General features: G+C 56.9%; 2 protein-coding genes across 2 annotated transcripts in view; one reads left to right on the top strand and one right to left on the bottom strand.

Annotated features, from left to right (window-relative positions):
* The first annotated feature begins 1,015 nt into the window (after positions 1-1,015).
* Positions 1,016-15,288, top strand: GNAT1 (G protein subunit alpha transducin 1). The gene is made up of 8 exons (XM_045024177.1): positions 1,016-1,121; positions 2,818-2,860; positions 3,612-3,753; positions 4,000-4,157; positions 5,224-5,352; positions 6,622-6,751; positions 10,352-10,505; positions 15,098-15,288. The coding sequence occupies exons 1-8, from the start codon at positions 1,016-1,018 to the stop codon at positions 15,286-15,288; spliced, it is 1,053 nt and encodes a 350-aa protein (XP_044880112.1).
* Positions 15,289-15,786: 498 nt separating this feature from the next.
* The window catches only part of GNAI2 (G protein subunit alpha i2), a 231,268-nt gene continuing 219,652 nt past the window's right edge, over positions 15,787-27,402 (bottom strand). Inside the window, exons 8-9 of the mRNA XM_045023380.1 lie at positions 18,628-18,852; positions 15,787-16,944 (exon numbers count right to left, since the gene is read on the bottom strand). Coding sequence (XP_044879315.1) covers positions 18,662-18,852 — 191 coding nt within the window. The 3' untranslated portion in view covers positions 15,787-16,944; positions 18,628-18,661. The remainder of the gene's footprint in view (positions 16,945-18,627; positions 18,853-27,402) is intronic.

Here is a 27,402-nt window from a genome sequence, read left to right as displayed (position 1 = left end):
GGGGGGGTTGAGTCCCTGAGGGCCGGAGAGCAGGGCGGGGACAGGGAGCAGGAGGGGCCTGATGAGATGAGCTCAAAGGTTTCCCTGGGGCGTCACCCTGAGCCCTGATGGGGCAGCAAGGGATGGTGGCACTGGGAGGGGGCAAGGAAATCCAGCTGGCATAGCTTCCTGTGGGAGGGAAACAGCAGCTCTGTGCCAACATGGCAAACCCCTTCCCCCAGCCAGCTGGGCCATCCCCTGAATCCCCCCTTGCTCCCGTGCCAGGCCATGGTAGGAGCTGCCCACACAGATCTAGAACGTGGCCATGCAGACAACTTGAGATCCAGGCCCTGGCATGCTAGGTGCTCCAGCCCGTGGTGCCCCGAAGAGCTCACAGCACCGGCTGATGTCGAGGGCGGTCCTCAGAGCCCCTGGATACTCAATGTCTTGGTGCCAGAGCTGCAGGTCCAGCTGGTCTGGGCTCAGCACAGGACCCTTTGTGCCCTATGCCAACCTATGCTGCTTCCATGCCAGGGAGTGGGGTGCAGGGCTATGGAGACGGCCCTGCCTGTATAACCTGCTGCCCCATCCCTGGCCAGGAGCGGATGAGGCTTGAAATCGCTGGGCTCAGCAAGGGGGAGATTTGATGGGCTTTAGCTTAAGCCAGGGGCTCATCAGCTGCTTGCAGTGCTGAGCACAGCAAGTCAGCTCCAAGCTGGGCTGTGATGGGAGGCGGGGTGGGTCCACTCCTGTTCCTTGGCCACCTGTCCTTGCCACAGATTGGGCGGCTGGGAGCACCTGATGGCCATAGCCCGCAAAATCCTCCCCAACTGGTGTGTGGCTGGCACCGGGGCCAGGGCAGGGGCAAAGTCGGTGCCTGGGGAGCCCGAGGCAGTGGGGAACGGTGCCACTTAGCGCTCCTGGTGGGCGAAGAGGGAGACTGGCCGAGGGTGCCGGACACTCGGGGGCTGATCTAGGGTTCCCCCCGTCACTGAGCGCAAAGGAGCGGCTGGGCGGGTGCACCACCAGCCGCACCATGGGCGCTGGCGCCAGTGCAGAGGAGAAACACTCCCGCGAGCTGGAGAAGAAGCTCAAGGAAGATGCAGAGAAGGATGCCAGAACGGTCAAACTGCTGCTTTTGGGTATGTGTTGGGCTATAGAGCCAGTCCCCCCCCCATCCTGAGCCAGTCCCCCCCTGATCCTGAGCAGCTGCTCCAGATTCTGAGCCAGGCACCCCAAATCCTGAGCCAGCACCCTAATTCTGAGCCAGCCCCCGCTAGATCTTGACCAGCTCCCCCAGAGCCTGACCAGTTCTCCCCAATCCTGAGCCAGCCTCCCCCTCCTGACCACACACACACACCCAGCTCCTGACCAGCAAGCCTATGGTACTGAGCCATCCCACAGGGCTCTGCCCCAATGCTGGCAGGAAGGGCAGCTCCCATGGCATGGCACTGGGGGAGCCAGCCCAGGTGGTGCCAGGCAGGCAGGGCGGGTGGCATTGGGCTTCAGTTCAGACTCCCTCGGCATTAAACACACAAGCACAGACGCCCAGCTCCCCGCCCCTGAGCGCCCCCAACGCGCCAGGCCGGGTGCTCGGCCTTCCTGGGGGCTGGACCTGGGGGGACCGTGTGTGACCAACTGACCTGAACCCACCTGGCTCCCTGACACTGACAGACATGGGGCTGGTGCCTTAAAGACACTCTGCTGGGCCCAGCCGAGGTAAATCTACAGCGGCTCCTCCGCCCGCCATGGGGACAGACCCCCGGCTGATGGCACTGCTGTAGCCCTTGCCTTCATGGCGCTGTGCCAGGGGAGGGTCTGGCCTGCTGTCGCTGGCTTTACACCCCACGGTTCCAGCCCTCTGGGGGTGCAATCTAGCCCGGGGAGCCTGGAGGTGGGGTGGGGCATCATTTAACCTGTCTGTGCCTTGGTTTAACCTGCTGATGCACTTTGAGCTCTTAGAGGAGTGTCTGAAATGCTGCGATTGCAGAGGATGCTCGGAGGTCACCCTCCATCTGTCTGGCCAGGCTGCATCTCTCTCTGGCCACCAGCATCTCAGTCCTCCAACCGTGGCCATCCAAGAGCAGTGATTGCCATGGGCTCTAGGCTCACGCTGTCCCGGAGGCACCCAATAACAGCTGCTGTTCCCACACGGCAAGGTTGGGGCAGAGCCTACACTATGCCTGCCTTCATGCCTGCTCCCTGTTCACAGACTGCTGGGGCACCAGCACCCCCTTCCCCTGTGGCTAGCATCTGCATGGGCCCCTCCACCTGGGCATGGGTGGCTAAGCTGAGCCGTGGCGCAGATCTCATTAGCCAGAGCCCTGTGTCTGCAGAGAAGCGGATTAGGGCTGTTACCACCCCGCCCCCTGTTCTCAACTCTCCAGCTCACTTCGCAGCCATGCACTGAGTGCAGCCAGGGGACTGTGGGCCGGAGCGGCTGCATGAGTCAGCCACCATCTCGCCCAACACACCAGCGCTTGAACTGGGGCCCTCTGGCGCTAAAAGCAGGTTCTGGGGCTGTGCCAGCCTCCGTGGTTCGAGCACACGGCAGGCGGGGCTGTGACACATGCGGCCCAGTGGGCTCCAGTCCCACCTCAGGGCCCTGCTAGTCCATCCAACCAGTGCCAGGAAGGGATTTGCAGCAGAACCGGATGGGCACAGAGGATGTCAAGCCACGTGATGCCCATGCCACCCAGGGTGGCTCTCCATCTCTCTTGCCCGCTCCCGCTCCGCTGTCACACCCGCCCAGCATCCCCCGGCACAGCAACCCAGGTGGCTGCGTCGCGCTCCACACCGGGCATGTTCCCTGCCAAGACTTTCTTTTCTGTCCCCCAGGAGCTGGCGAATCTGGGAAGAGCACAATTGTAAAGCAAATGAAGTAAGTGGGTTCACACCTCACTGATGCCTGCCCTGCTCCCCACAGCACCCCCTGCTGGGAGAAGCCGGGGCCGGCATAGCTGGGAGTACCCCCTGCCCTGCTTCCCACAGTGCCCCCTGCTGGGAGAGGCTGGGGCTGGAGTAGTAGGGAGATCCCCCCACAGCCAGCATCCCCTGCCCTGCTTCCCACAGCACCCCCTGCTGGGAAAGGCTGGGGCTGGCATAGCTGGGAGCTCCCCCACAGCCAGTGCTCCTGCCCCACTCCCCACAGCGCCCCCTGCTGGGAGAGGCTGGGGCTGGCATAGCTGAGAGCTCCCCCACAGCCAGCGCTCCTGCACCACCCTGGATGCCTGGTTCTTTGAGACAGGATCTCCAGCAGCAGCAGCCTTTACTGACAGTGTCATGCTGCCTCCCACCAATTTCTGCCTTTCCAGGTGATGCCCAGCTGCAATACTCTAGGGTGCAACCTCTGGGGGCTCCCCACTACCCCTCCTCACCCCCAGGGAATTCTGCCAACCCACCGCACCCACCGCAGTGTGCTGAGATTGCCCCTCAGGCAGCACATGCCACCCCGGCACGGCTGCCATACTGTCAAGCTAGCGTTGGGGAAACTCACTGGAGGGAAGCAAGGCAGTGGCAACGTCTCCAGCCCATTGGGTACCCTCTGCGCTTGGCCGGGCATTGCCAGGGAGTGCCCAGCCACGGAGCCCACAGCCTCCCCCAGGCTCACCATCTGATCCTGTCTCCACCAGGATCATCCACCAGGATGGATACTCCCTGGAAGAGTGCCTGGAATTCATCTCCATCATCTACAGCAACACCCTGCAGTCCATGCTGGCCATCGTGCGGGCCATGGGCACGCTGAGCATCCAGTATGGGGACTCGGCCCGGCAGGTGAGCGGCTGGGCACAGGAGGGGGATGGGTGGGGTTCTGCACCCCTCTCAGCCACATATAGCGGTTGATGAGCCCCCTACGGCCCCGGACAGCAGAGCTGGGTAGTTTAGCTCATGCATTTAGATCCAGCGGGTCCAGGTTCGATTCCTGCTACCGACAGGGCTTTACTTCATAGCATCTGGTGCCTCCCGGTGAGCCCTGGGCCAAGCTGGAGCAGCTGACCCTGCTATGCCCTGTCTCTCCAGGACGATGCCCGTAAGCTGCTGCACTTGGCTGACACCATCGAAGAGGGCACCATGCCCAAGGAGATGTCTGACATCATCGCCCGCCTCTGGAAGGACACAGGCATCCAGGCCTGCTTCGAGCGAGCCTCGGAGTACCAGCTGAATGACTCGGCCGGCTAGTATGAACCTTCCTGTGTAACCTCCTAGAGCAGATGCTGCCCAGGTAGTGCCAGGCTCAGGTGCCCCCGCAGACCTCATCACAGAGGCATTGGCAAGGAAGTGGCCTGCCAGTCCCATGGGAGATGGTCTAGGAACTCCCCTGGCTTTGCACTGACCTGGAGGCTGGGAGGAGTTTGGGGGAACGTCAGAACAAGAGGTTTTCATCTTCCCCAGTATGTGATGGAGAGCAAGGGGGGATTCTCCCCAGCTGCCCCCAGTGCCTAGTCCCATTCCTCTGGCACAGGCAGTGGTGCAGCCCTCTGCTGAGCCCCCACAGGCACTGGCACAGGGAGGCCAAGAGGGTGCAAGCTGAGGAGGCATGGCACTACTGGGACTCAGAGCCACCCCAGATGCCAGTGCAGGGCTGGGGGTAGTGGGGCCAGGGCCCCTCTCCTGGAGAAGCAGAGAGGAGGTGGGAGGCAGGAGGTGGGTTGCAGTCGGGGTGCCTGCAGGAAGGTCTGTAGCTATAGAGTGCCAGCCCTTCGCTGTGTCCATACAACGCCCAATCTCAGCACCGCTGCAATACAAAGAACTAACAGCAGCAGCAGGTGTCTCTAGGCACTGGTCGCCCTAGAATCTAGCAGCACGTGGGGTCCAGCCAGCTCCCAGGGCCCCTCGTGCTGGGCACTGCCCAGACACCCAGCGAGAGCCAGGCCCTGCCCCAGGGACCCCGCAGCCTGAGGGCGAATGGGTGTCTAAGCTGGAAGCTAGTCATGGTGCCCACTAGAGGTTTGGTGCAGCTGCTGCCCCCCACTCTGAGCTGGGGCCAATGCTCCTTCAAAGCCACCGAGCGCAGCACCCAAAGAGACCCTGGTCAGCAGGACACAAGTGTGAGGCAGCGACGGGGCTATATCCCTGACCCCTATGCACCTGCTTGAGCCATCCAGCCAGAGCCACCCAGCCAGAAGGGGACCCAGCCTTTGGCTCCAGCCACTCTGGGCCTGGGGAGCATGGGGAGCATGGAGACCATCCCATCTTCTCCTTGAGGCGATGAGCGTTTCAGGCCCTTCCTTTGTGCCTGGGCAGCTACCTGAGTGACCTGGCGCGCCTGGTGGCACCCGACTACGTCCCCACAGAGCAGGACGTGCTGCGCTCCAGGGTCAAGACCACTGGCATCATCGAGACCCAGTTCTCCTTCAAGGACCTCAACTTCAGGTAGGGCATGGTGTGGGTACAGGGCCCTGGTAAGCACAGACAGCCCGGGGGGGGGGGAGAGGGTCAACAGGGGTCCCAGCAGCCAGTTCCAGGTGTGGGTGCAGAGAGCCACCCCAAGGCTGTGGGGCACAGGAGAAGGGGGCACTGGGCTTGGGCAGGACTCTGGGGCCTGGGGCAATGGAGACACAATCGGGGGAGGCTGGGATTCGAAGGGTTAAAGCGAGGAGATTTGGGCAGTGGGATGGATGGGAGCAGGCGGGCAGAGCTGGGCACAGGGCCTGGGGCTGGCTGGTCCAACGCTGCTTGTGCAATGCACCGACATGACAGAACGGGGGCGGGGGGGTTGGGGCCCTCAGCTTTCCAGGGCTGTTTTCCATCTCCAACAGCCTCCGGCCCCAGCCCCCCCAGGAACTGGCTGAATCCCATGCTCAGCCCAGGCCCCTGCCCTGGGAGGGGGCCGCTCCCACCCGCTGCATCTTGGCACCGTTTTCTCACCAGGGCTCGGCCCAGTCTTCATTCGTTAGTGGCTGGCGCCATCTAGTGCTCATGAACCCAGGCCGAGAGCGGTGCCAGCCGTGGTTCTCAGGATCCTGCTGTGCCAGCCAGGCTGCAGGCTGCAGCCTTTCCATTGTGTGCAGAGCAGGGGGTTTAACTCCCCCACCCCAGTGAGAGCCTCCAATTAGCTCCTGCTCCCCCATCCCAGGAGCTCACCCGTCTTGTTCTGCGGAGAATCCTTTCCCTGCTCCAGCCACCTGTCCCCAGTCCCAGCTGGGTGGTCCTGGCCAGCTGTGACAGGAGATGTCACGTGGACTCTGCCTAGGAGCTGGGCAGGCTGGGACACAGCCATCCTCAGCATGACACTCTCAGACCATTTCCCCTTGGGTGGGCACCACAGCTGGCACTAACCAGCCCTTGGGGGGCATGGACCACAGCTCCCTGGGGTTTTCCTTCCAGGTAAAAGTGGAGGCACCCCTTGCCCAGTGCCAGGCCTGCTCTGTGGCTAACCCAGCACTGTTCTCCACCACATTGGTCCCCACTGCCAAGGAAGGGTCCCTGCCACCGTCTGTGCCCAGGTCTCCAACAATCCCTTACTCAACAGCTGTCACCCAAGCTGCGGTCAGCTGCATGTGGCCAGGCACCCCTGCAGAGATGCCCCCAGTCCAAGCCGTAGCAGAGGTCCCCCCGGGAGGTCTCTCCCCCCCATGCTAGCAATGCAGCCATGCCCCATTCAGAGCCTGGCTGCTCAAGGGACCCTCTCCCCGGCCCCAGGATGTTCGACGTAGGTGGCCAGCGCTCCGAGCGGAAGAAGTGGATTCACTGCTTCGAAGGGGTCACCTGCATCATCTTCATCGCTGCCCTCAGTGCCTACGACATGGTCCTGGTGGAGGACGACGAAGTGGTGAGTGGCTCAGCTACCAGGGGGCTGAGGCCCTTGGCTCTTAGCCAGAGGGAGCCGGTTGGGCCCAGGTGCCCGGGGCCAGGCCATGTGCAAGCAGAGCAGCAACCCAAGCACTGGAAGAACTCCAGGAGCCTCAGATCCATGCAGAACTCCTCCGAGGCCAACCTATCACAGAGCACCTCCAAAAACATCCAGCCAATCAGCTCATGCCCCTGAGACTGGCTAACCAGTCTGATTGTCTGTGCAGACATGGAGTCCGAGGAGGCGGCGTGGTGGAGCTGTGGTCACAGCGCCGGGTGGGGACTTAGCAAACCTGTGTTTTGGTCCCTGCCCTGCCCGTGGCCTCGGGCAGATGCTTGGTAAAGTGCCGTGAGAGCCAGCACTGGCAGGCACTCAGTACCGTTCTGCTAGGGTGACCAGATAGCAAGTGTGAAAAATTAGGACAGGGGTAGGGCAAAATAGATGCCTATATAAGGGAAAAAAACCCAAAAGCAGGACTGTCCATCTGGTCACCCTACGTTCTGCTGATGGCGGAGACTGGGGTGGAACGTCCTGCTGTGGAGGTGGAGGTTTAACATGGGTTTTAACACTGCTGATACAGCTAGAAATAATCTACCTGGAGTGACAGCCAGGGGCGGCGAGTTGTATGGGCCCATGGTTCCCGGGATCCAGCAATATTCAGGGCCCGGGGGCACAGCTCCACCAATGTTTGGGGCCGGGTTTCTCCCCCGACCCCACCTGCTGCCCCCACATGTCTCCCCTGAGTGTCCCCCAGCCCCCATTTGCTGCCTCCACGCGCCTCCCTGGGCACCGGAGCAGAGCGTCCCTGTCTCTCCTCTGTGGCTCCATGCTGCCTCCTGCATCAACTTCCGCCACAGAGTCCTAGTGCCCCCCAGTACTGCTGCCAGGGCAGACTGACCCTGAGCCTGCCCTTCCCCATCAGCCCTTTCATTTTCCAGTGCCCCCCCCCACAGTCACCACTCCTGCCCCCCGCTGGACAAGGGGCAGCCCCACCCCCCACCCCCAGTGAGGGGCAGCAGTACAGGAAGAAGCATACATGTGATGGCAGCCCCCCCCCAAAGACCCACTACAGGGGTGTCGAGAGGGTATCCTGTACCTCAGAGGGGCTCCAGGAGCACGTGCAGTGACAATGGTGCGAGCTGAGCGTGGTGCAGGGGGGAAGTGGCGGGGGCCCTCCCCTGGAGCTTGCTGCTGCCTGCGGGGAGAGGGCTGGGGGGAATCCTCCTTTCTGCTGCTTGCCCTGGGGCAGCCTGTCTGCACCCCAAACTCCTCATCCCCAGCCCCACCTCACCCCAGATCCCTCACCCTCACACCCCAACCCTCTGTCCTAGCCCTGAGCCCCCTCCCACACCCCAAACCCCTCATCCACAGCCCCACCCCCGAGCCCTCACATTTTTACATTAGTTTAAAAAATATTCAGTAACTCCTCGCTTAATGTCGTAGTTATGTTCCTGAAAAATGCTACTTTAAGTGAAATGATGTTAAGCGAATCCAATTTCCCCAAAAGAGTTAATGTAAATAAGGGGGTTAGGTTCCAGGGAATTTTTTTTAAACAATTTAATACTGCACACAGCAATGATGATTGTGAAGCTTGGTTGAGGTGTTGGAGTCAGAGGGTGGGATATTTCCCAGGGAATGACTTACTGCTAAATCAGGGGTTCTCAAACTCAGGGTCGGGTCCCCTCAGGTTATTACATGGGGGGGTCGAGAGCTGTCAGCCTCCACCCCAAACCCTGCTTTGCCTCCAGCATTTATAATGGTGTTAAATATATTAAAAAGTGATTTTAATGCATAAGGGGGGGGTCGCACTCAGAGGCTTGATGTGTGAAAGGGGTCACCAGTACAAAAGTTTGAGACCCCCTGTGCTAATTGATGAACTAGCACTCGGCTGAGCCCTCAAGGGTTAACACACTCTATAAGGCAGCAGGAATGGGAGGTGGGGGGAGACAGCATGGCAGAGAGAGACAGAGACAGACACCCTGTGTGTGAGAGAGAGACTTTGAGACAGCAGCTGCTGCCAGCAAGCTCCCTCCATTCTGAGCCCTGTCATGTCACCCCCTGCTCTGTGGAGGGGGGGGCATAAACAGGGGAGGGGGACACCCTGAAAACAGCACCCTCTCCCCTCCCCCCCACACAGGGAACTTAGGGGAGCTGATGGGGGGGCTGTCGGCCCACCCTGGTTCCAAGCGCCCACCACTAGTGGGCTTCTCTTCCTGCAAGCAGGGACAAATCAGGTTCTCAAACTGTGGTCCACGGACCACCAGTGACCCACGAGCTCCATTCAGGTGGTCCGCAGATAGTTCCCGCTAAGGTGCATTCCTGGGCAGCCACACATGAGAGAATTAAGGGCCCCCACCTAATTAGTGGAGCTGCTCAGGCGTGGCTCCTCTAGTTAGGTGCCTGGACCCTGGAGAAGATGCACATGTAAGGTGAGGTGGTGGCCTTGGCGGGATTAGGGGGTAGCTGTGAGGGGGCAGTGGTGTGAGAAGAGGGGATGGGGGGAATTTGGGACATGCAGGATTACGGAGGCCAGAGAAAGAGGCTCCAGGGCTGCAGCTGCTGGGGAGAGACCCCCATTCCTTCCCAGCTTCAGCTCTGTGGCTGCTGTGGTGGGGGAGAGACCCCTGCTCCTTTCCAGCCCAAGTTCAGGGGCTGCCATGGCGGGGGAGGGAGGGCACAGCCATCGCATTAGAAAGGTTAAGACTACTGATGTTAAAATATGAGTTGTGTGCTTTTATGTGTAGAACAAAAAGTTTATGATTATTAAGGAAGTTTTTTATATAGCGCTTTTATCCAAAGTGCTTTACAGTAGTTAGCTAATGGTACAAACAACATTTGGAAAGATCATTAAGTGGTTTGCCAAGTCACGCAGCAATTTTCAAGTGGTCCGCAGAAAAAAAAAAGTTTGAGAGCCACTGCTCTGATTGATCAGCAACGTAACAACAAAACAAAGTTAACTGGGACGACTTTAAGTGAAGAGTTACTGTATATTGGCTTACAAAGCAGGTGGGGGTGGCGGGGTGGGACTTGGACCTGTTCTGGGCACCACCAAAAATTATACAAACCTGCTGCCCCTGACGACAGCAGTTACCTCTCTGGGCTCACTCCAAACACCAATAAGTGGCGAGTAAGCAGAGATGACAGCCCGTTGGGAGGCAGCATGGCCAGGGGGCGTGGGGAGCACGACTCAAGGTGGGCCTACTGGGTGACCCTGTCCACAACACTGTGCTGCTCTGTGCTTCAGTTTCCCCAGCTGTAAAATGGGGACGATGCTCCTAGGCTCTGTAAAGCATGCTGAGATGTCTGGATAGAAACCTCTCTATGTTATTAACAGGAGCTAGCGGGGCTCAGACCCACCATGTGGCAGGGGCTGGGGATCGCAGGGGAGCAGCAGAGCACACACTCGAAGGCTACAAGGGTTAGCAAGCTAGACAGGGTAGGAGACCCTGCAATCTGTCCTCCAACAGCCCAGGCCCAGCCGGCCTCCCATTCACACCCCAGACACTCCAGGAGACAAGGCAGGAAATTGATGCTTGAGATGCAACTAAAAGCCCTGTTTGGCCCCTTGCTCCTCCCCAGAACCGAATGCATGAGAGCCTGCATCTCTTCAATAGCATCTGCAACCACCGCTACTTCGCCATCACCTCCATTGTCCTCTTCCTCAACAAGAAGGACGTCTTCCTGGAGAAGATCAGGAAGGCCCATCTCAGCATCTGCTTCCCCGATTACGACGGTAAGTGCCCAGCCTGCGGCAGGCCCCCTGCTGCACGTCCTGGGTGGGGTGGGGTGGGGGGAGAGGGTGCAGGGGAACTGGGTTTTGATTCACAAATCGAAGACCTGAGAGAGCCTGGCTCTAAACACCAGCGACCAGCATGTAGATTCGTTATGCACAAGGTGGCTCATGGGGGACCAGCTGCAGGGCACAGCTCAGAAGCCAAGCAGCCCGCTAAGTGCCAGATCAGATACTTACACTAAATACGCCCACCGGTTAGCTATATGGCAGCATGTACCTGTGCTTCCATCGCTGGCCCCGAGATCTCCCCACTGCTCCGTGCAAAGGATGATGCCCCTGCAAGGTCAGCGCCCCCCTCCCCTGGCCAGCAGAAGTTGGGGGTTAGTTTCTATGCTGACGACAGCTAGTATTGATGTTCATGGAGCTTTTTATTTTTAAAGATTTTTTATCAACTTACATTTCCGCAGTTGTGCACAATTCGGGAGTTTTCAGCGATTTTAACTTTTCTCTCAGTTTAAATATTCACACTTGTGGGAGATTGGGGTGTGTGGGGGGGAGAGACAATAATTATTTAGTGCCGGCAGACCCTGAGATTCAGTTGAAGCTGTGTAAGCCATCACCGCACCATTGTCACCATCACCCGGCCAGCCATCAAAAACAGATCTACTTAAATGGTCAAAGCAGGCCTGGCTTTACTGTTTAGGAGTTAGACCATTTGTCCAGTTTCAGTCCATCCCCAGTGCTGGCTGGGCCCTGAGATGGTCTCACCCAGCAGTTTTTGTCCCTTGCCAATCTAGATGTGCCGAGCCTTCCCACTGGAACTAGGTTTTCATGGGTTTGGGCATGCAGGTGAAATCAACGTTTAACGACATTCACCAATACAAATCGAATCCTGCCAAACCTGCTCAGAACTCAGCATCTCTTCCCTGGTGCTCGAGCCCAGCTGGGAGTGGGTGGAGCTGCTCAGGCAGGTTAGAGGAGTCCTCTGCTGTAGTAGGGTGTGAAAGGAGGGGGCCCAATGCAGGGGGGGTCTCTCCCTGTTGTTCCCCAACGGCTAGGGCCATAGAGGGATTTGGGCACCTTGATGCCAGTTTAGATTCACTGCCTTTAAGGCCAGAAGGGACCATTGTGATCATCTAGTCTGACCTCCTGCATATTGCAGGCCACAGAACCTCACCCACCCACTCCTGTAACAGACCCCTAACGTCTGGCTGAGATACTGAGGTCCTCAAATGTTACAGAGAATTCACCATTTACAGTAGTATAAACCTGCAAGTGACTGATGCCCCATGTTGCATAAGAAGGTGAAAATCCCCCAGGGTCTTTGCCAATCTGACACAGGGGAAAATTCCTTCCTGACCCCAGATATGGTGATCAGTTAGACCCTGAGCATGTGGGCAAGACTCACCAGCCAGCACCCAGGAAAGAATTCTCTGTAGTAACTCAGATCCCATCCCATCTAACATCCCATCACTGGCCCTTGGAGTTAGTTGCTAATGGCGGTCGTGGATCGGCCACGCGCCATTGTACTTCATTAAACCATCATCATCCCTCAGCATATCGTCCCTTCCATAATCTTTTCATGCTCAATTTTGACATCAGTTAGGCTTTTTGCCCCCACTGCTTCCCTTGGGAGGCTGCTCCAGCACTTCACTCTGATGGTTAGAAACCTTTGTCTAATTTCAACCCTAAACTTGCTGATGGACAGTTTACATCGATTTGTTCTTGTGTCCACATTTGCACTTAACGTAAATAACTCCTCTCCCTCCCTGGTATTTATCCCTCTGAGGTATTTATCAAGAGCAATCGTATCTCCCCTCACCTTTAGTTCGATTAGGCTAAACAAGCCAAGCTCTCTGAGCCTCCTTTCATATGTCAGGTTTTCCATTCCTCGGATCATCCTAGTAGCCCTTCTCTGTACCTGTTCCAGTTTGAATTCATCCTTCTTAAACATGGGAGACCAGAATTGCACAGTGTCCCAGATGAAGTCTCACCAGTGCCTTGTATAATGGTACTAACACTTCCCTGTCTCTACTGGAAATACCTCGCCTGGTGCATCCTAGGACCACGTTGGCCTTTTCGCGGACACATCACATTGACAGCTCACAGTCATTCCATGACCAGCCAATACACCCAGGTCTTTCTCCTCCTTTGTCACTTCTAACTGATACATCCCCATCTTATAGCACAAATTCAGTGCTGCCTAAGTCCAACGTTTGGGTGCACTCAGCTGCTGTCAACTCTCCAGGTGCCTGAGTTTCCACCATTAAAGTCCCCATGGTGCCTAGTGGTTTCTGTGGGTGAGCATGCGCAGAGCTGCCTCGGGCAGGGAGTGGGATGGGGGGGGGTGGCCTAGTGGTTGGTACTAGGCAGGAACCGAAGCCAAGGGCCAGATCCAGGTTCCCTGAGGTGAGGTGGGGAAGGGGCCATGGCAGCTGTGGATGAATGCTTTGAGCAGCCAGCGCCCTGCTGCTGGGCTTGAGCGCAGGGCTGCTGATCATCTGAGCAGGACCCACCATGCTCATCAGACAGCCAGGGGGTGAAGCCAGCAGCTAAGCAGGTGAGCTGCAGGTTCTCTCACCTCCATGATGTCCCTGAGCCGCCTGGAGCCCTCGCTCACACCGGGGCCCTCCCCCGAATTCTCGAACCAGATGTCGCCCAGCCTGGCAGGCCAACCTGTGGCACCTAACCTGGGCGGGGTCGTGACCCTAACTTTCACCAAGGCCACTGCAGAGAAGGGGAGCTGCCCTACTGCCCAGGCTTTAGGGTGCAATGGGGCCTGCTGCCCAGTGGTTGAATTATGGGAGCCTCACTAGAACTGACCAGGTTATGCCCCTAACTCCAGAAGAGGGCTCCCAGCTGAAGATCCTGATGGGGTTGAGGACCAAGTCCCTTTGAGGGTCTGGGGCTCGCTTCCCCCCCACAGGGTGACCAGATGTCCCGATTTTATAGGGACAGTCCCGATATTCAGGCTTTTTCTTATATAGGGACCTATTACCCCCCACCCCCGTCCCGATTTTTCACACTTGCTATTTGGTCACCCTCCCCCCCCCCGTTATTTCCTACTGGTTAGCAGCTCCGCGCACTGGCCAGGGGGGCCCAGCGCAGGCCTGGGAATGCAGGTATCTGAACGCCTTGCAGCGCTAAGTCCCCAAATTCCCTGGCCTGGGGATCCCTTTTGGGAGAGCCCCAGAGGGAAGCACTGGGGAGGGGCGAGCAGGGAGGCTGGGGATGGGGACTCCAGGGTCTCTCTCTTGCTGACCAACCCAGTGAGCGAAGAGCTCAGAGCCCAGTCCCTTGGGACAGCACTGTCCTGTCTGGCAGTGTGGCCCCCCTCCCCCAGGGCAGGGCTCCAGCCACCCTGCTCGGAGGGGCACGTAAGCAGGTGTTTCCCAAAGGCAGGTGCTGCACAGCTGGGGAGGAGACGCTGGGGCGCAGATTCACAGAGGCTCTGATGTGCCAAACTCCCACAGAACACACTGGAGAGGGATGAATCTGGCCCGTGCTCTGCACACCCAGCAGAGGGGGAACCTGGGCGAAAAGCCGGCTCAGCTGAGCTATGGAGCTGGGACCAGCCCCTCTGTCGGGATCCCCCCTTATCCTGGGGCAGGGGCAGTGCTTCCCTCCGGCTCCGCGCAATCCGCAGACCCACCATTAGCGCCAGGCTCCTGCGTGGGAACATTCTGCGATGGGCAGCAGAGGGCAGCTTGTGTCCAACCCTCCAGCCCGGGGACACCCACGGCCGTGTGGCTGTGTCCAGCATGCCACATGGCAGCAACTTAGAGACCACCCCCAGACCTCTGCCACCCACTGCATCGCCCATCATACTCCCAAGCCCCTACCCCACCAGAAGAGCCTTAATTCTGCTCTCAGTCCTGGCCCTACCGCCCATACCCCTGCCATGCAGCCAGTCAGTGCCCCGTGCCAGCTGGCTCCCCTCAGCACCAGGTGACAGAGCCGGATGTCCTGCCGCTGCCAACTCTCAGGGCATCTCTGCCAGTCCCGTGTGGCAGGTGTTTGCAGGAGCTGATCACGCTGGTGAGATTCTTTGCCCACACTAGGAGTGGCCACAGCCATCTCCCAGCGGGAGCAAAGCTGCAGGCTGCCCTCAGTGAGGGGTCAGTGGCCGGCAGGCTAGTCCTAGCAGAGTGCCACTGTCCACCAGTGGTTCTGGTTCCTTGCATTTACACTGGGGAAGGGGGTGCCAGCCCCCAAGTGGCATCTCAAGTGGGGAGGGCACAGAGATGGCAAAGTCCTTCCTGGGGAGCAGCTCAGCCCTGCTGTTTAAGCTGATCTGGGTATTTGGGGGGGTGGGGAAGAGGGGGATCTGAGACATGCATTTGGAGCAGACTGTAGAGGAGAAAAGGGAGCAAATGGAGTGAATGGGGTGATGAAGCTTTGAGGGATCTCAGCAGCGGGGCCCCAGTAATGGCCTGAAGTGTCTGGCTCCTTGGGCCAGTGGCCTTCACAGCAAGTTGGGGCGGGGGGCAGGGGGGCAGGCTGTAGGGTGTCCGTGCCTCCATGCAGGGCTCAGAGCCAGGTCAGCGGCTGAGCCGCCCCCTGACTCTGTCCTGGCACTGGTGCCTCCGCAGGACCAAACACGTTCGAGGACGCGGGTGCCTACATCAAGGTCCAGTTCCTGGAGCTCAACATGCGCCGGGACGTAAAGGAGATCTACTCGCACCTGACCTGTGCCACTGACACTGAGAATGTCAAGTTCGTCTTCGACGCCGTCACCGACATCATCATCAAAGAGAACCTCAAGGACTGTGGCCTCTTCTGAGCCCCCAATGCCCCCCCCAATCACCAGCACGACACCCACGGCCACAGGCCCATTACCGGCCCCCAGCGCCACCTCTGCAGTTCCCAATATGTACCACGTCCACCCCCCCCCCCGGTACCACGGCTGTGGCAACCCGTCACCCCCTTTGTATCACGGCCGCAGCTCCTCATCCAAATCCCCCCATTATCCCCTAGTACCACAGCTGCCGCTCCCCCTCTGTCCCACATCCCCATCCCCTTTTATTAATAAAGGGATGTAGCCTCAGCCTCTCTGTTCATTCCCCCGTGCCGAGGGTTCTGGATCCCTGGCATGGAACAAGCCAGTCTTGGGGCCTCTGCAGCCTATCTGCTCAACAGAGAGCACAGGCCCTGCGAGCACAGCTCCCAGGGGCTTGGGCAAAGCTCACAGCTGCTTTCCATGGGGCTTCCCTCTCCCAACGGGCCCCCAAACTCCCTTTTGCTGGGGACGGAGCCAATCAAAGCAGCACAAACGGGGGGGTTTCTTTCTACGTTTTATTATTTCAAACCATGTGAACAATTTGGTAAAACATCCTGTGATAAAAGCTAGGCTGCATCCGTCGCTGGCTAAGGGCCCCGAGCAGCTTGTCGGGGCCCGCTTACATACAGCAGTGTTTCCTCAACCGACGCTACAGTTAGAGCTAAGAAACTACATTTAAAACAGAGTTGACAGTAGAGCAACCTCATGAGCAATCCCTGCCCACTGGGGCAGGGGAGGAGAAGGAACGGGAAAGAAGCGGATGTGATCACCACCGCTTAGTCCTTCGCTGGCGTCTTAGCCCTTAGAAACCTAGTTCTGCCGATGGGAAAAGATGTGGCTCGAGGTTCTGGGCCGTGTTCTCCCCACGCTGGGGACAAAGTCCGGCCTGGAGATCCGGAGGGGAGATTTTATTTGAACCCAATTCTAACACTCACGTTGGAGCAAACTACGGAACAGATGTAAATGTACTAACACCCCTCAAGGCACAATTTATTTTTTTTTTAAACTGTAGAAGATTTTGTGAGGACAACTTGACCATTTAGTACTGGACTTTGTTAAATAGTTTTTTAAAAATATCTCATTTAAAAAGCAATGTAAAATATGATTTTCTGTTTTGTTTTTAAAGGAATGTTGATTTTTTTTCTTGCTGGTCTATGCAAATCACAGGAGTCTAAGGGACTCACTGGAGCCCCTCCCAGTGAAAGAGCAATGGTTCGAATGTAAACATTTGGAAAGTGATTTCTTAAGTGAGGACGGTCGGAAGCAATTCCAACCGGAGTTTAAAAAAAAAACAATTAAAAATGTGAGTTTTCTGCACCCCCAAAATAATCTTTTTTTGTTTTGTTTTGAAGCTGCTGCACTTTAGTTTAACCGGATGAAAATGTCCCAATCTGCATCCACTGATCTGTGTGACCTATAAGTCCTTGTGGAGGTGGACGGGGGGAGAAATACCAAGCAGGTTCCGATAGAAACACGGCCTGCAGCAGGCAGTTGGGGGACCCAGATGGGACCTGCCTTCATGTTATGATCATTAACCAAAGTCTTTTATTAGGAGGGGAAAAAAGAAAACAAAACCCCAAGAAGCAGAAGTTGTTAAATGGTGCAGTCCTTCCTCCGTCGGCGACAGTCTCTCCTCCGGTACATGCAGTTCAAGTAATCCTAGAAGAGAGATGTACCCAGGAGTTATGCTGGTGCGTGGCTGTGGCTGATCACCACGTTATCTTCCAGCACCCGAGCACCCGGGCTGGTGGGACTCTCCAGGCTTAACAGGAGGGTTTGGAGTATGGAGAGACCAGACTGAGGACAGACACGTGCAAACCCAAGGGGGGCCAAATGCCAACCTGCCCATGGGCAGCACTTCAGCCCCGCTGCAGCCCCCAATGGGACTGTGGGGGAGAGGCAGAGAGACGAGGAAGGGGAGACACAAGGCAGTTCCTTCGGTGCCCATTTAATGCTATGCCCCTGGGTGGGTCATCAGCCATGGGGATCGAATTAGTGACCTCTGGATCTGAACACCCGCAGCTCTGGCAGCCAAGGCTGCAGCAGGCTCAGCAACGTGTGTGTGTGGCCCCATTGCCACAGGAGGCGCAGGGCCCGGGTTCCACCTGCCTGCCAGGACCATCAGGAACGGCAGCGCCTGGCTCACAGTGCCCTGGACATGCCTTCAAACACAGCCCCTGGGGGAGCACCCTCCCCCCGGGGGGAAACCGGCATCGCCGGGCTGAGGGCAGTGGGACTGTGAGTACGGGGCGGAGGCACCGGCTACCAGATCCAGGACACAGCTTCCAAGTCGCTGCTGGAATCCCTCCCCCAGGGGCTACAGGTGAATCCCAGGCTCCCCAGAGCCCAGCCGCCCTGGCTCGGCCCGTTTGCAGGGAGACAGGCAGCTAAGCAGCGGCCCCTGGCACAGCTGGCTTTGTAAAGCCACACTGAGTGTGAGCCACCCTGGGAAAGGGAGCTGGCTGGATCCCGGCTGGAGCCGCCCTTCCCATGGCGTCTCAGGTTGGTTAGAGAACACGGGCACCGTTGGGCCCTGTGCCTGGGCTCAGGCACGTCAGTAACGCTGGACGTGGGCGCTGCAAGGGTAAGAGCCCCCTCGCCCCCACTGGCCTCTCCAAGGAGGGCCCAACGCCTGGGCCTGGTGCAACCTGTACCACCTAGAGCCAGTCCTCTGCTCCCCCAACCCACGGCCACCCCCAGGCTCCCCACCATAGAGCAGCAGGGCAACTGGAGGCGATGGCTGGGGGCCAGGTGCGGGGTGGCTTGGATTTCACAATGACTGGGCTCCAATTTGCCACACATGGGACAGGATCACTATGCGAAGTAGAGAGGCTGCATTCTCCATCCCCCCAGGGCCTGCAGGCCCCCGCCCCATGGGCCTGCTGGCCCCCATTCTGCTCCCCACAAGCCTGCGGGCACCCCAGCCCCCTCCTCATGGGCCTGCGGCTCCCTTCCCCCAGCAGCAGCCCACAGAGCGAGGTTCTGGGAAACATTGCCCTGCCCTATACTCTGCCTGCCTTATACATTACTGAGAGGCGCCCCCCATGGACTGATCCATGCAGTGGGGCTGCCCTGCACCACAGCTCAGTAGGGCTGCTTGAGAAGGAGGAAAGGCCCCATTTGCTCATGCACCCAGGGCTGAGGGGCTGACGGGGACATGGAGAGAGAAGGACCCTGGCTGCACAGCCAGCCCCAGAGCTCCCCAGCCTGGCCTCCTTCAGCCCGGGCATCAGTGCCTCTTCTCCACAGGCCGTCCCTGGGCACCAGCCTTTCCCCCTCATCCCCCAGGGCCTCTATGGCTGAGCCCTCGCTGGACACTGGGGCCTCCCCGGCCAGCCTCACCTTCCCCCGTTCCACAGCAGGTGCCGATCTGCCGTTAGAAGAGCCCGCAGTCCTTCAGGTTGTTTTTGATGATGACGTCGGTGACAGCGTCGAAGACGAACTGCACGTTCTTGGTGTCGGTGGCGCAGGTGAAATGTGTGTAGATCTCCTTGGTGTCCTTCCGTTTGTTCAGGTCCTCAAACTTGCTCTGGATGTAGCCAGCCGCCTCGTCGTACTTATTGGCCCCTGAAGAGGAGGAGGAGGAGGAGGAGATGAGCCACCTGCATACAGGGCACAATGCTAAGAGGAGCCCCCATGAGCGCTGATCTTGGGTTGGTCTCTTCCCCTGGCAGTGCCTCGGTTTCCCCAGGCAGAAAGTGAGATCCTGACCTGGTGTCCAAGCTGGGTGTGTGCCACAGGCACAGTCACACTTTACACCACAGGGATGTTTGCAAGCAGCCTACAGAGGGTTAATGAACAACAGACACTTTAATAAATGGCTATTTGACTGCTAGAGAGTCCATAGGTTGCTTATAACCACGGCTTATAGCCATCCAACACATGCCCCAGTCTTATTCACTAACCCTTCATCACCGGCCCTTTCTAGAAAGCATGACCCCAAAAACTAAGCCTCGTCCATGCGTCTCTCCTGGCCAATGTAAATGTGGAGCTTCTCAGCCATACAGGCACCCCAGCCTTGGTTGAATCCTGTTACCCTCTTGGCTTCAGGGAGATCTTGAGGCAATGAGTTCCACAGGTTAAATATACACTGGGTGAAAAAGTACCCTCAGCAGTATTCAATGTGTTGCCTTTCAATGTCCCCAACTGTCCCCATGAGCAGAACCACACCACTGACCATCCATGTGCTTGTGCACCTTGTCAGTCATGTCCCCCCTTACTCATCTCTGACTCCGTCTCTCCACACCTCCTTGCTGGCACTTGTCTCTGAAGTCCCTTTGTCTGCTGTGCACCATGGTAGAAATGGGGTGAAGAGAGCTGGGCCTGGGGTACCAGAAATACTTCCTCCATTAGTCTGTCTAAGGGTACGTCTACACTACAGGACTATTCCGAATTTGCATAAACCGGTTTTGTAAAACAGATTGTATAAAATCGAGTGCGCGCGGCCACACTAAACACATTAAATCGGTGGTGTGCGTCCACGGTCCAAGGCTAGCGTCGATTTCTGGAGCATTGCACTGTGGGTAGCTATTCCATAGCTATCCCATAGTTCCCGCAGCCTTCCCCGCCCCTTGGAATTTCCGGGTTGAGATCCCAGTGCCTGATGGGGCAAAAATCATTGTCGCGGGTGGTTCTGGGTAAATGTCGTCAGTCACTCCTTCCTCTGGGAAAGCAACGGCAGACAAGCATTTCGCGGCTTTTTTCCCTGGATTGCCCTGGCAGATGCCATAGCATGGCAATCATGGAGCCTGTTTTGCCTTTTGTCACTGTCACCGTATGTGTACTAGATGCCGCTGACAGAAGCGATTCAGCAGCGCTACACAGCAGCATGCTTTTGCTTTTGCATGACAGCAGAGATGGTTATCAGCCATACTGTACCATCTACCAATCCATAAATTGGTAAAAAGATGAGCATGGTTACCAGTCGTTTTGCACCATTTGCTACTGTCATAAGTGCCCCTGGCTGCTCTTAGCCAGGGGCGCAAAAGCCAAAATTGGGAATGACTCCCAGAGTCAATCCCTCCTTTTTGGTATCTAAAAATAGAATCAGTCCTGTCTAGAATTTGGACAAGTGTATTAGAGAACCACTGTATCATAGAACCAGAGAGCACAGCTGCTCTGTGTCAGATCCAGCAGAAATAATGAGCTGTATGCTATTCACAGGGGGTGCTCCTGCAACAACCCCACCTGTTGATTCCATTCTTCCCCCAGCCTTCCTGGGCTACCGTAGCATTGTCCCCCCACTTGTGTGATGAAGTAATAAAGAATGCAGGAAGAAGACACAGTGACTTGTTAGTGAGAAATGAGTGGAAGGCAGCCTCCAGCTGCTATGAGAGTCCAGACAGGACAGTAAGGAGTGTGGAGGAGAGGAGCCCAGCATCCCTCTGCTAGTCCAGGGGCAATTGAATCTTTTCTTTACACATGAAGGGTGGGGGCTGATGGAGCTCAGCCCCCTGTTGCTATGATGACGATGGTTATCAGCCATACTGTACCATCTACCAGGAAAAATTAGGACCAGGCGCCCTTCATTGACCTCACTGATGCTAGTACGCATGGTTACCAGTCCTTTTGCACTGCCCCATACGCCAATAGGCTGATGATGAGGATGGGTATCAGTCTTATTGTACCATCAGCCACCCATAGCGGGGTGGGGGAGCAAGGATATTGGTGTTGAGTGCTGCAGCATCGTGTTTATCTGCAGCATTCAGTAAAGATAGGGTGACATGTAAAAGAGTCAAGAGAGGATTGTTTTCCCTTTCACTTCTGGGGGTGGGGGGGGTGCGTAAATTGCTGAGCTATGCCCTGACCCACCGCTGACACTGTGTTTGACCCTAGACGCATTTGGAGCTCAGCCAAGAATGCAAATACTTTCGGAGACTGCAGGAACTGTGGGATAGCTTGAGTCCTCCAGTCCATGAGCGTCCATTTGATTCTTTGGCTTTCCGTTACGTTTGTCTCGCAGCAGTGCGCTGAGCCCCTGCTATGGCGTCTGTCTGGAGATTTTTTAAAAATGATTTTGAATTTCATCTTCTGTAACGGAGCGCTGATAGAACAGATTTGCCTGCCCTTACAGCGATCACATCCGCATGGTCCATGCGGGAGCTCTTTCTTTATTTTGATTTTTAACTGCATTGCCACACGTGCTGATCTGAGCTCCACGCTAGGCAAACAGGAAATATTCAAAAGTTCGCGGGGCTTTTCCTGTCTACCTGGCCACTGCATCCGAGTTCAGATTGCTGTCCAGAGCCGTCAGTGGTGCACTGTGGGATACCGCTCGGAGGCCAATACCGTCGATTTGCGGCCACACTAACCCTAATCCGATATGGTAATACCGATATTAGCGCTACTCCTCTCGTTAGGGAGGAGTACATAAACCGGTTTAAAGAGCCCTTTATACCGATATAAAGGGCCTCTTAGTGTGGACGGGTTTGGCGTTAAATCGGTTTAATGCTCCTAAAACCGGTTTAAACGCGTAGTGTAGACCAGGCCTAAGAGGCATCTCACACTACGTTGTATTTACCTCCCACCCTGTGCAGAAGAGTTGTGCTATTATCCCCAGTGCACAGATGGGCAAACTGAGACACAGATGGGGGACGAGGGAACTGAACCAGAGTCTGCCGAGTCCCAGGTTCGTGCCCTAACCACTGGCCCAGTCTCACATAGTCTCCGACTTGGTTAAAATGACCCCAATTTAAGCGGTTCTGTTGACTGCAGTTGTACCCTGGCCTGGGCACAAAGGGGCCTGGAACAACCCACGAGAACGGCTCCAAGTAACCGAGAACCCAGCCATACATCCGAACAGTTCGAGCGATTCCTCCTACATGGGTCCCCCTGTGGCCAGCAGCGCTGGGTGCACCCACAAGTGTTGCTGAGCTCTGCCCAGCCTGCAGCCCTTGCTACTCTACAGCGGGGGCTATTCAGTTTCATCTCTAGGCTCAGAGGCAGCTCAGTGCTCCCATGCTGGGGCTGCAAATGTGTCAGTGGAGCAACAGACAAGGTGGGTGAGAATCTCTTTTACTGGCCCAACCTCTGTTGGTGGAAGAGCCCTGCTTTCGAGCCCCAAAGCCAGAGCTGAACTCTGAGGGGCTGAGGTCACGACCCAAGCTGGTGTGCTGCTTACCCAAATGCCCCCCCCACCCCAAGACTAGAATCATAGAACCTAAGATCAGAAGGGACCAGTATGATCATCTAGTCTGACCTCCCGCAAGATGCAGGCCACAAAAGCTGACCCACCCACTCCTGAAATAATTCTCTCCCTTGACTCAGCTGTTGAAGTCCCCAAATCCTGATTTTAAGACTTCAAGTAGCAGATAATCCTCCAGCAAGCGACCCCTGCCCCATGCTGCGGAGGAAGGCGAAAAACCTCCAGGGCCACTGCCAATCTACCCTGGAGGAAAATTCCTTCCCGACCCCAAATATGGCGATCAGCTAAACCCCAAGCATGCGGGCAAGACTCTCCAGCCAGACACTCAGGAAAAAGACTCAATATCCCAACATTGACCCTCGGTACTAATTACCAGTGGTCGCACGTTATTGACCTATTGACTAAATCACGTTATCCTATCAAACCATTCCCTCCATAAACTTATCAAGCTTAATCTTAAAGCCAGAGAGGTCCTTCGCCCCCACTGTTTCCCTCGGTAGGCTGTTCCAGAATTTCACTCCCCTGATGGTTAGAAACCTACGTCTAATTTCAAGCCTAAACTTCCCGACTGCCAATTTATATCCATTTGTTCTCGTGTCCACATTAGTACTGAGCTGAAATAATTCCTCAGACTAATGCCCATGCAGGCCAATTCACGCAGAGAGCCCAGCTCCAGATTCACCCCTTGGGATGACTCCTGATCTCCCCGAGCTGCATAGGCAGGGGAGGGGACAGGCAGTGGGTTTTAGGGCCAGCAGGCAGAGCGGGTTATCACTCTGTAAAAAGCGATGGCAGAGGGGTACCACGTAAGGCCCAAAGCGTTCAGTGCTCACTGGAGCAGCCCTGCCCCCTTGACCCCACCCTCTGGCATCTCTGGTAAGCAGATGCTGTGCAGACATTGGGGCGGTGCCCTCCTCGCAGTGGGAAATGGGGGGCAGGAGGATCGGAAAGACGGAGTTGTGCCTCTCACAATAACGTGCCCACAACATGGCACCTGCATCCAGGATTCAGCTCCCACCACACACAGCTGGGGACAGGGGTGTTCCCTCTGCCCCTAAGACCATCCGTCCACACCCCACACATTGCTTGGGGGTTTCCCCCATTCAGACCCCGCCCCTTGGAAGGGGCTCATTAACAGGAGGGCTCCCTCCACTCCTGCGTTAATACCAGCCACACTAAGGGGAGGGGGACGTCCCAGAGAACACTCCCAGTCAGGCTCCATGCAGCGTTAGTGCCCCAGTGCGACACCTGGCCCCGGATGCTGGCTAGTGGCTGGTGAAGTTCAGAGCCAGGCCACGAGTCCCACGCAAAGGAGACGCTTCCACTGGCTCCAAAAGCCACCCAGTCACTAGGGGATTTGAATGCAACTGAACCAATCACACCTGTTCTGGATCAAGATTAGTCCGGGGCTCCAGTAATTGCTGATCTGAGGAGACTCCCAGCCATAGCACCACTGAGATGCTGTTGCACCCACGGCTCGTTTCTCACCCCACATGCTGCCACAGTTGCTTACAACACAGCTTTAACTCCCAGCATCCAGTGAGCAGCTCCCTCTGCTGGAGGAGGCAGATTTCCCACACATGGGACAGTGCGAGTCAGCCCTTCGTTCTGGCTGGGCCACGGCCCCAGCGCCGCCAGCTCTCACGAGGAGTTGTGCCATTGTACGAGATCGCAGCTTTCTTAAAAAAAAAAAAAAGGTGTCTTGCCCTTCCAGCTGCAGAGAAAAGCTTGACAAGAGTGACCCGAGTGAGCCTGATGGCTCAGACATCAGAATCAAAGAAACAGAACTTAAGAGCTGTTGGGTTTTAGATGCTCAGGAGTTTTAAGCCCCACTCGTGATTTCTGGGGGTCAGACCCGATGTTTGAATCTTTGGGTCGGTGATACTGTCGGGATCTCGCTCCACGACAATGCAGCGAGCGCCATGGGTGAGGGAACATGGAGAAGGACGGCATCTGACATGGAGAATCTTCCCCACCCACCCTGGAGGACTGACTGGGTCTGTTGAGCCAACTGCAGAACTGAGTATGAGGGAAGCGCCTGTTTGTCATGCGCATTTGGATGGGCCCCTCTGCACCAGGGCTCCGAGTTGGATGCATTTCAGCGCGGATGTCCACCGTGATCAGCTCCGCCTAGAACACACTGGCTAGGATACACACACTGCGACACATACACCCCACAGGGCCAAGTGTGTTACTGGCCCCTCTGCCTAACCCCCAGAGGATGGCACCTGGTACAGAACCACCTCGGGACTCAGCCATTTAGCTCAAGCTGTAGCAGATCCTGCTCTTAGCTCTGATAGTGCCCGGTTCTATCCCTGGTGTGTAGGCCAAGATGGTGGCTGATTGACAAACCTTTAGACACGGCCAAATTCTCTTCTGGGGCTCTCCAGTGATATGGGATAAGGGATCCTGGCAGGCCACAATAACAGTGCATGGAAGCGCTGCATGGAGACAATGTGTGGGCTGCTGCCCTCAGGGAAAGTATTATCCATGTCTGTGGCTGGAGAATCAGAGCAATGCTTGGCTGGAAGGGCCCTAGAGAGGCCATCAACTCCAGCCCCCTGTGCTAAGGCAGGACCAAGTCACCCTAAACCAGCCCTGACAGGGCTTTGTGCAACCCAGTCTTACAAGTCCCCAATGACGGGGATCTCATAGCCCCCCTTGGAGGCCTATTCCAGGGCTTTACTCCCTTGAGAGTTAGAAAGTGTTTGCTAATATCTAACTTCCATCTCCCTTGCTGCCGATTACGCCCATTGCTGCCTGTCCTCCCTTCAGTGGAGGTGGAGAACAATAGATTCCCATCCTCTTTAAAACAGCCCTTCACAGATCTCAGGCTGTCACTACAAAGCACCCTACCAAGCCAGCCTAGCCCGCTGCCAGGAGACATTGCAATTCCATTCGACTGGGTCCTTATGCCACTCACAGCACTGTAAACAGAGACTGAAGAGGGGGAGAGAGGGAGCAGCATGGCTTGAAAGATGACCGCTTGTGCCTGACCACTGATGACTCCAGCTGGCACTGGCCCTGGCGATGCCATGGTACAGTCTGCCGAATGCACCCTACTTTGAGAATCCCTGCCCAGTCTGCACTCCCTGATTCCTCAGGGCACTCACAAGTAGCAGACTGAGGTGGCAGCTTAGATTGGTGGCCAATTGGGGGAAATGCCCAGTATTGGCTAAGGACTGGCAGGCCAGGTGCACGGCTGGGGGATAAGACCGGAGCGTGCTACCCCCAGCAAGGCACAGTGGTGCATTGGGCCCACCCATGGCGCTTGTTTGTAATAGGGGCACTGGCTGCGTCGGCTCTTCTATATTCCCCAGAAGCCCCATCGAGGTAACCTGCGACCTGAAAGATAGCAGTAACCGGACTAACTCCCACATCCGGTCACTTTTTGCAGGGCTGGCAGAGCTGCGTCAGAGCACACAAAATGACTGGAAAACTGGCCGTTCCAAAGTTACTTGGGCTGGGACTGAGAAAAGACGGTTACTCACCGTTGTAACTGTTGTTCTTCGAGATGTGTTGCTCCTATCCATTCCAGTTAGGTGTGCGCGCCGCGCGTGCACGGCTCTCCGGAACATTTTTACCCTAGCAACTCCGGCGGGCCGGCTGGGCGCCCCCTGGAGTGGCGCCGCCATGGTGCTGAATATATACCCCAGCCGGCCCGTCCGCTCCTCAGTTCCTTCTTCCGGCTACTCCGACAGTGGGGAAGGAGGGCGGCTCTGGAATGGATAGGAGCAACACATCTCGAAGAACAACAGTTACTAGGGTGAGTAACCATCTTTTCTTCTTCGAGTGATTGCTCCTATGCATTCCATGTAGGTGATTCCCAAGCCTTACCTAGGCGGTGGGGTCGGAGTGAGACGTGGCAGAGTGTAAGACTGCGGAGCCGAAGGCTGCATCGTCTCTGGATTGCTGCACCAACGCGTAGTGGGAAGCGAAGGTGTGAACAGAAGACCAGGTGGCCGCTCTACAGATGTCCTGGATGGGGACATGGGGCAGGAAGGCGGCTGACGAGGCGTGCGCTCTCGTTGAGTGAGCGGTCAGGCGACATGGTGGCATGCGAGCAAGCTCGTAGCATGTCCGGATACATGCCGTCACCCAGGAGGAAATCCGCTGCGAGGAGACCAGCTCGCCTTTCATGTGATCGGCAACCGCTACAAACAGCTGGGTCGAACGCCGGAAGGGCTTCGTCCGCTCGATATAAAAAGCGAGGGCCCTGCGGACGTCCAGGGTGTGAAGCTGTTGCTCACGCGGTGAGGCGTGTGGCTTCGGGAAGAAGACCGGAAGGAAGATCTCCTGATTGAGGTGAAAGGCCGACACCACCTTAGGGAGGAAGGCCGGGTGTGGTCGAAGCTGCACCTTGTCTCCGTGGAAGACGGTGTATGGTGGACTAACCGTTAGGGCACGGAGCTCAGAGACTCGTCTTGCCGATGTAATTGCGACGAGGAAGGCTGTCTTCCAGGAGAGAGAGAGTAGAGAGCACGTGGCCAGGGGCTCGAAGGGCGGTCCCATAAGCTTGGCCAGAATGAGATTTAAATCCCAGGTCGGGGTAGGACGCCGCACCGGCGGGTACAAGCGGTGCAGGCCTTTAAAGAAGCGGGAAACCATCTGGTTGGAGAAGATGGACCGACCTCCCATGGGTAGACGAAAGGCGGACACGGCTGCCAGGTGCACCTTCAAGGTGGAGACCACGAGTCCTTGCTCTTTAAGGTACCAGAGGTAGTCCAGGATTGTAGGGATAGGGACTAGGAAGGGATTAAGGCCGCGCTGATCGCACCAGAGCGCGAAACGCTTCCATTTCGCGAGGTAGGTGGAGCGAGTGGAAGGCTTCCTGCTTTCAAGTAGGACTTGCTGAACTGCCGCCGAACAGTCCCTCTCTGCGTGGGTCAACCACGCAGGTACCAAGCTGTAAGATGGAGGGACTGTAGGTTCGGGTGACAGAGTCTGCCGAAGTCCTGTGTGATGAGGTCCGG

Source organism: Mauremys mutica, chromosome 7 (genome assembly GCF_020497125.1).
Source record: "Mauremys mutica isolate MM-2020 ecotype Southern chromosome 7, ASM2049712v1, whole genome shotgun sequence".
In the NCBI taxonomy this organism is placed as follows: Eukaryota; Metazoa; Chordata; order Testudines; family Geoemydidae; genus Mauremys; species Mauremys mutica.
This window is presented reverse-complemented; position numbering and strand designations above follow the sequence as displayed.

What these genes read in the sequence shown, in the direction of transcription:
- GNAT1 (XM_045024177.1), top strand. Translation starts at nt 1,016, where the DNA reads ATGGGCGCTGGCGCCAGTGCAGAGGAGAAACACTCCCGCGAGCTGGAG. An exon ending in ATGGGGACTCGGCCCGGCAG is followed by an intron (nt 3,754 to 3,999) that starts GTGAGCGGCTGG and finishes CTGTCTCTCCAG; the next exon opens with GACGATGCCCGTAAGCTGCT. An exon ending in CTGCTTCCCCGATTACGACG is followed by an intron (nt 10,506 to 15,097) that starts GTAAGTGCCCAG and finishes GTGCCTCCGCAG; the next exon opens with GACCAAACACGTTCGAGGAC.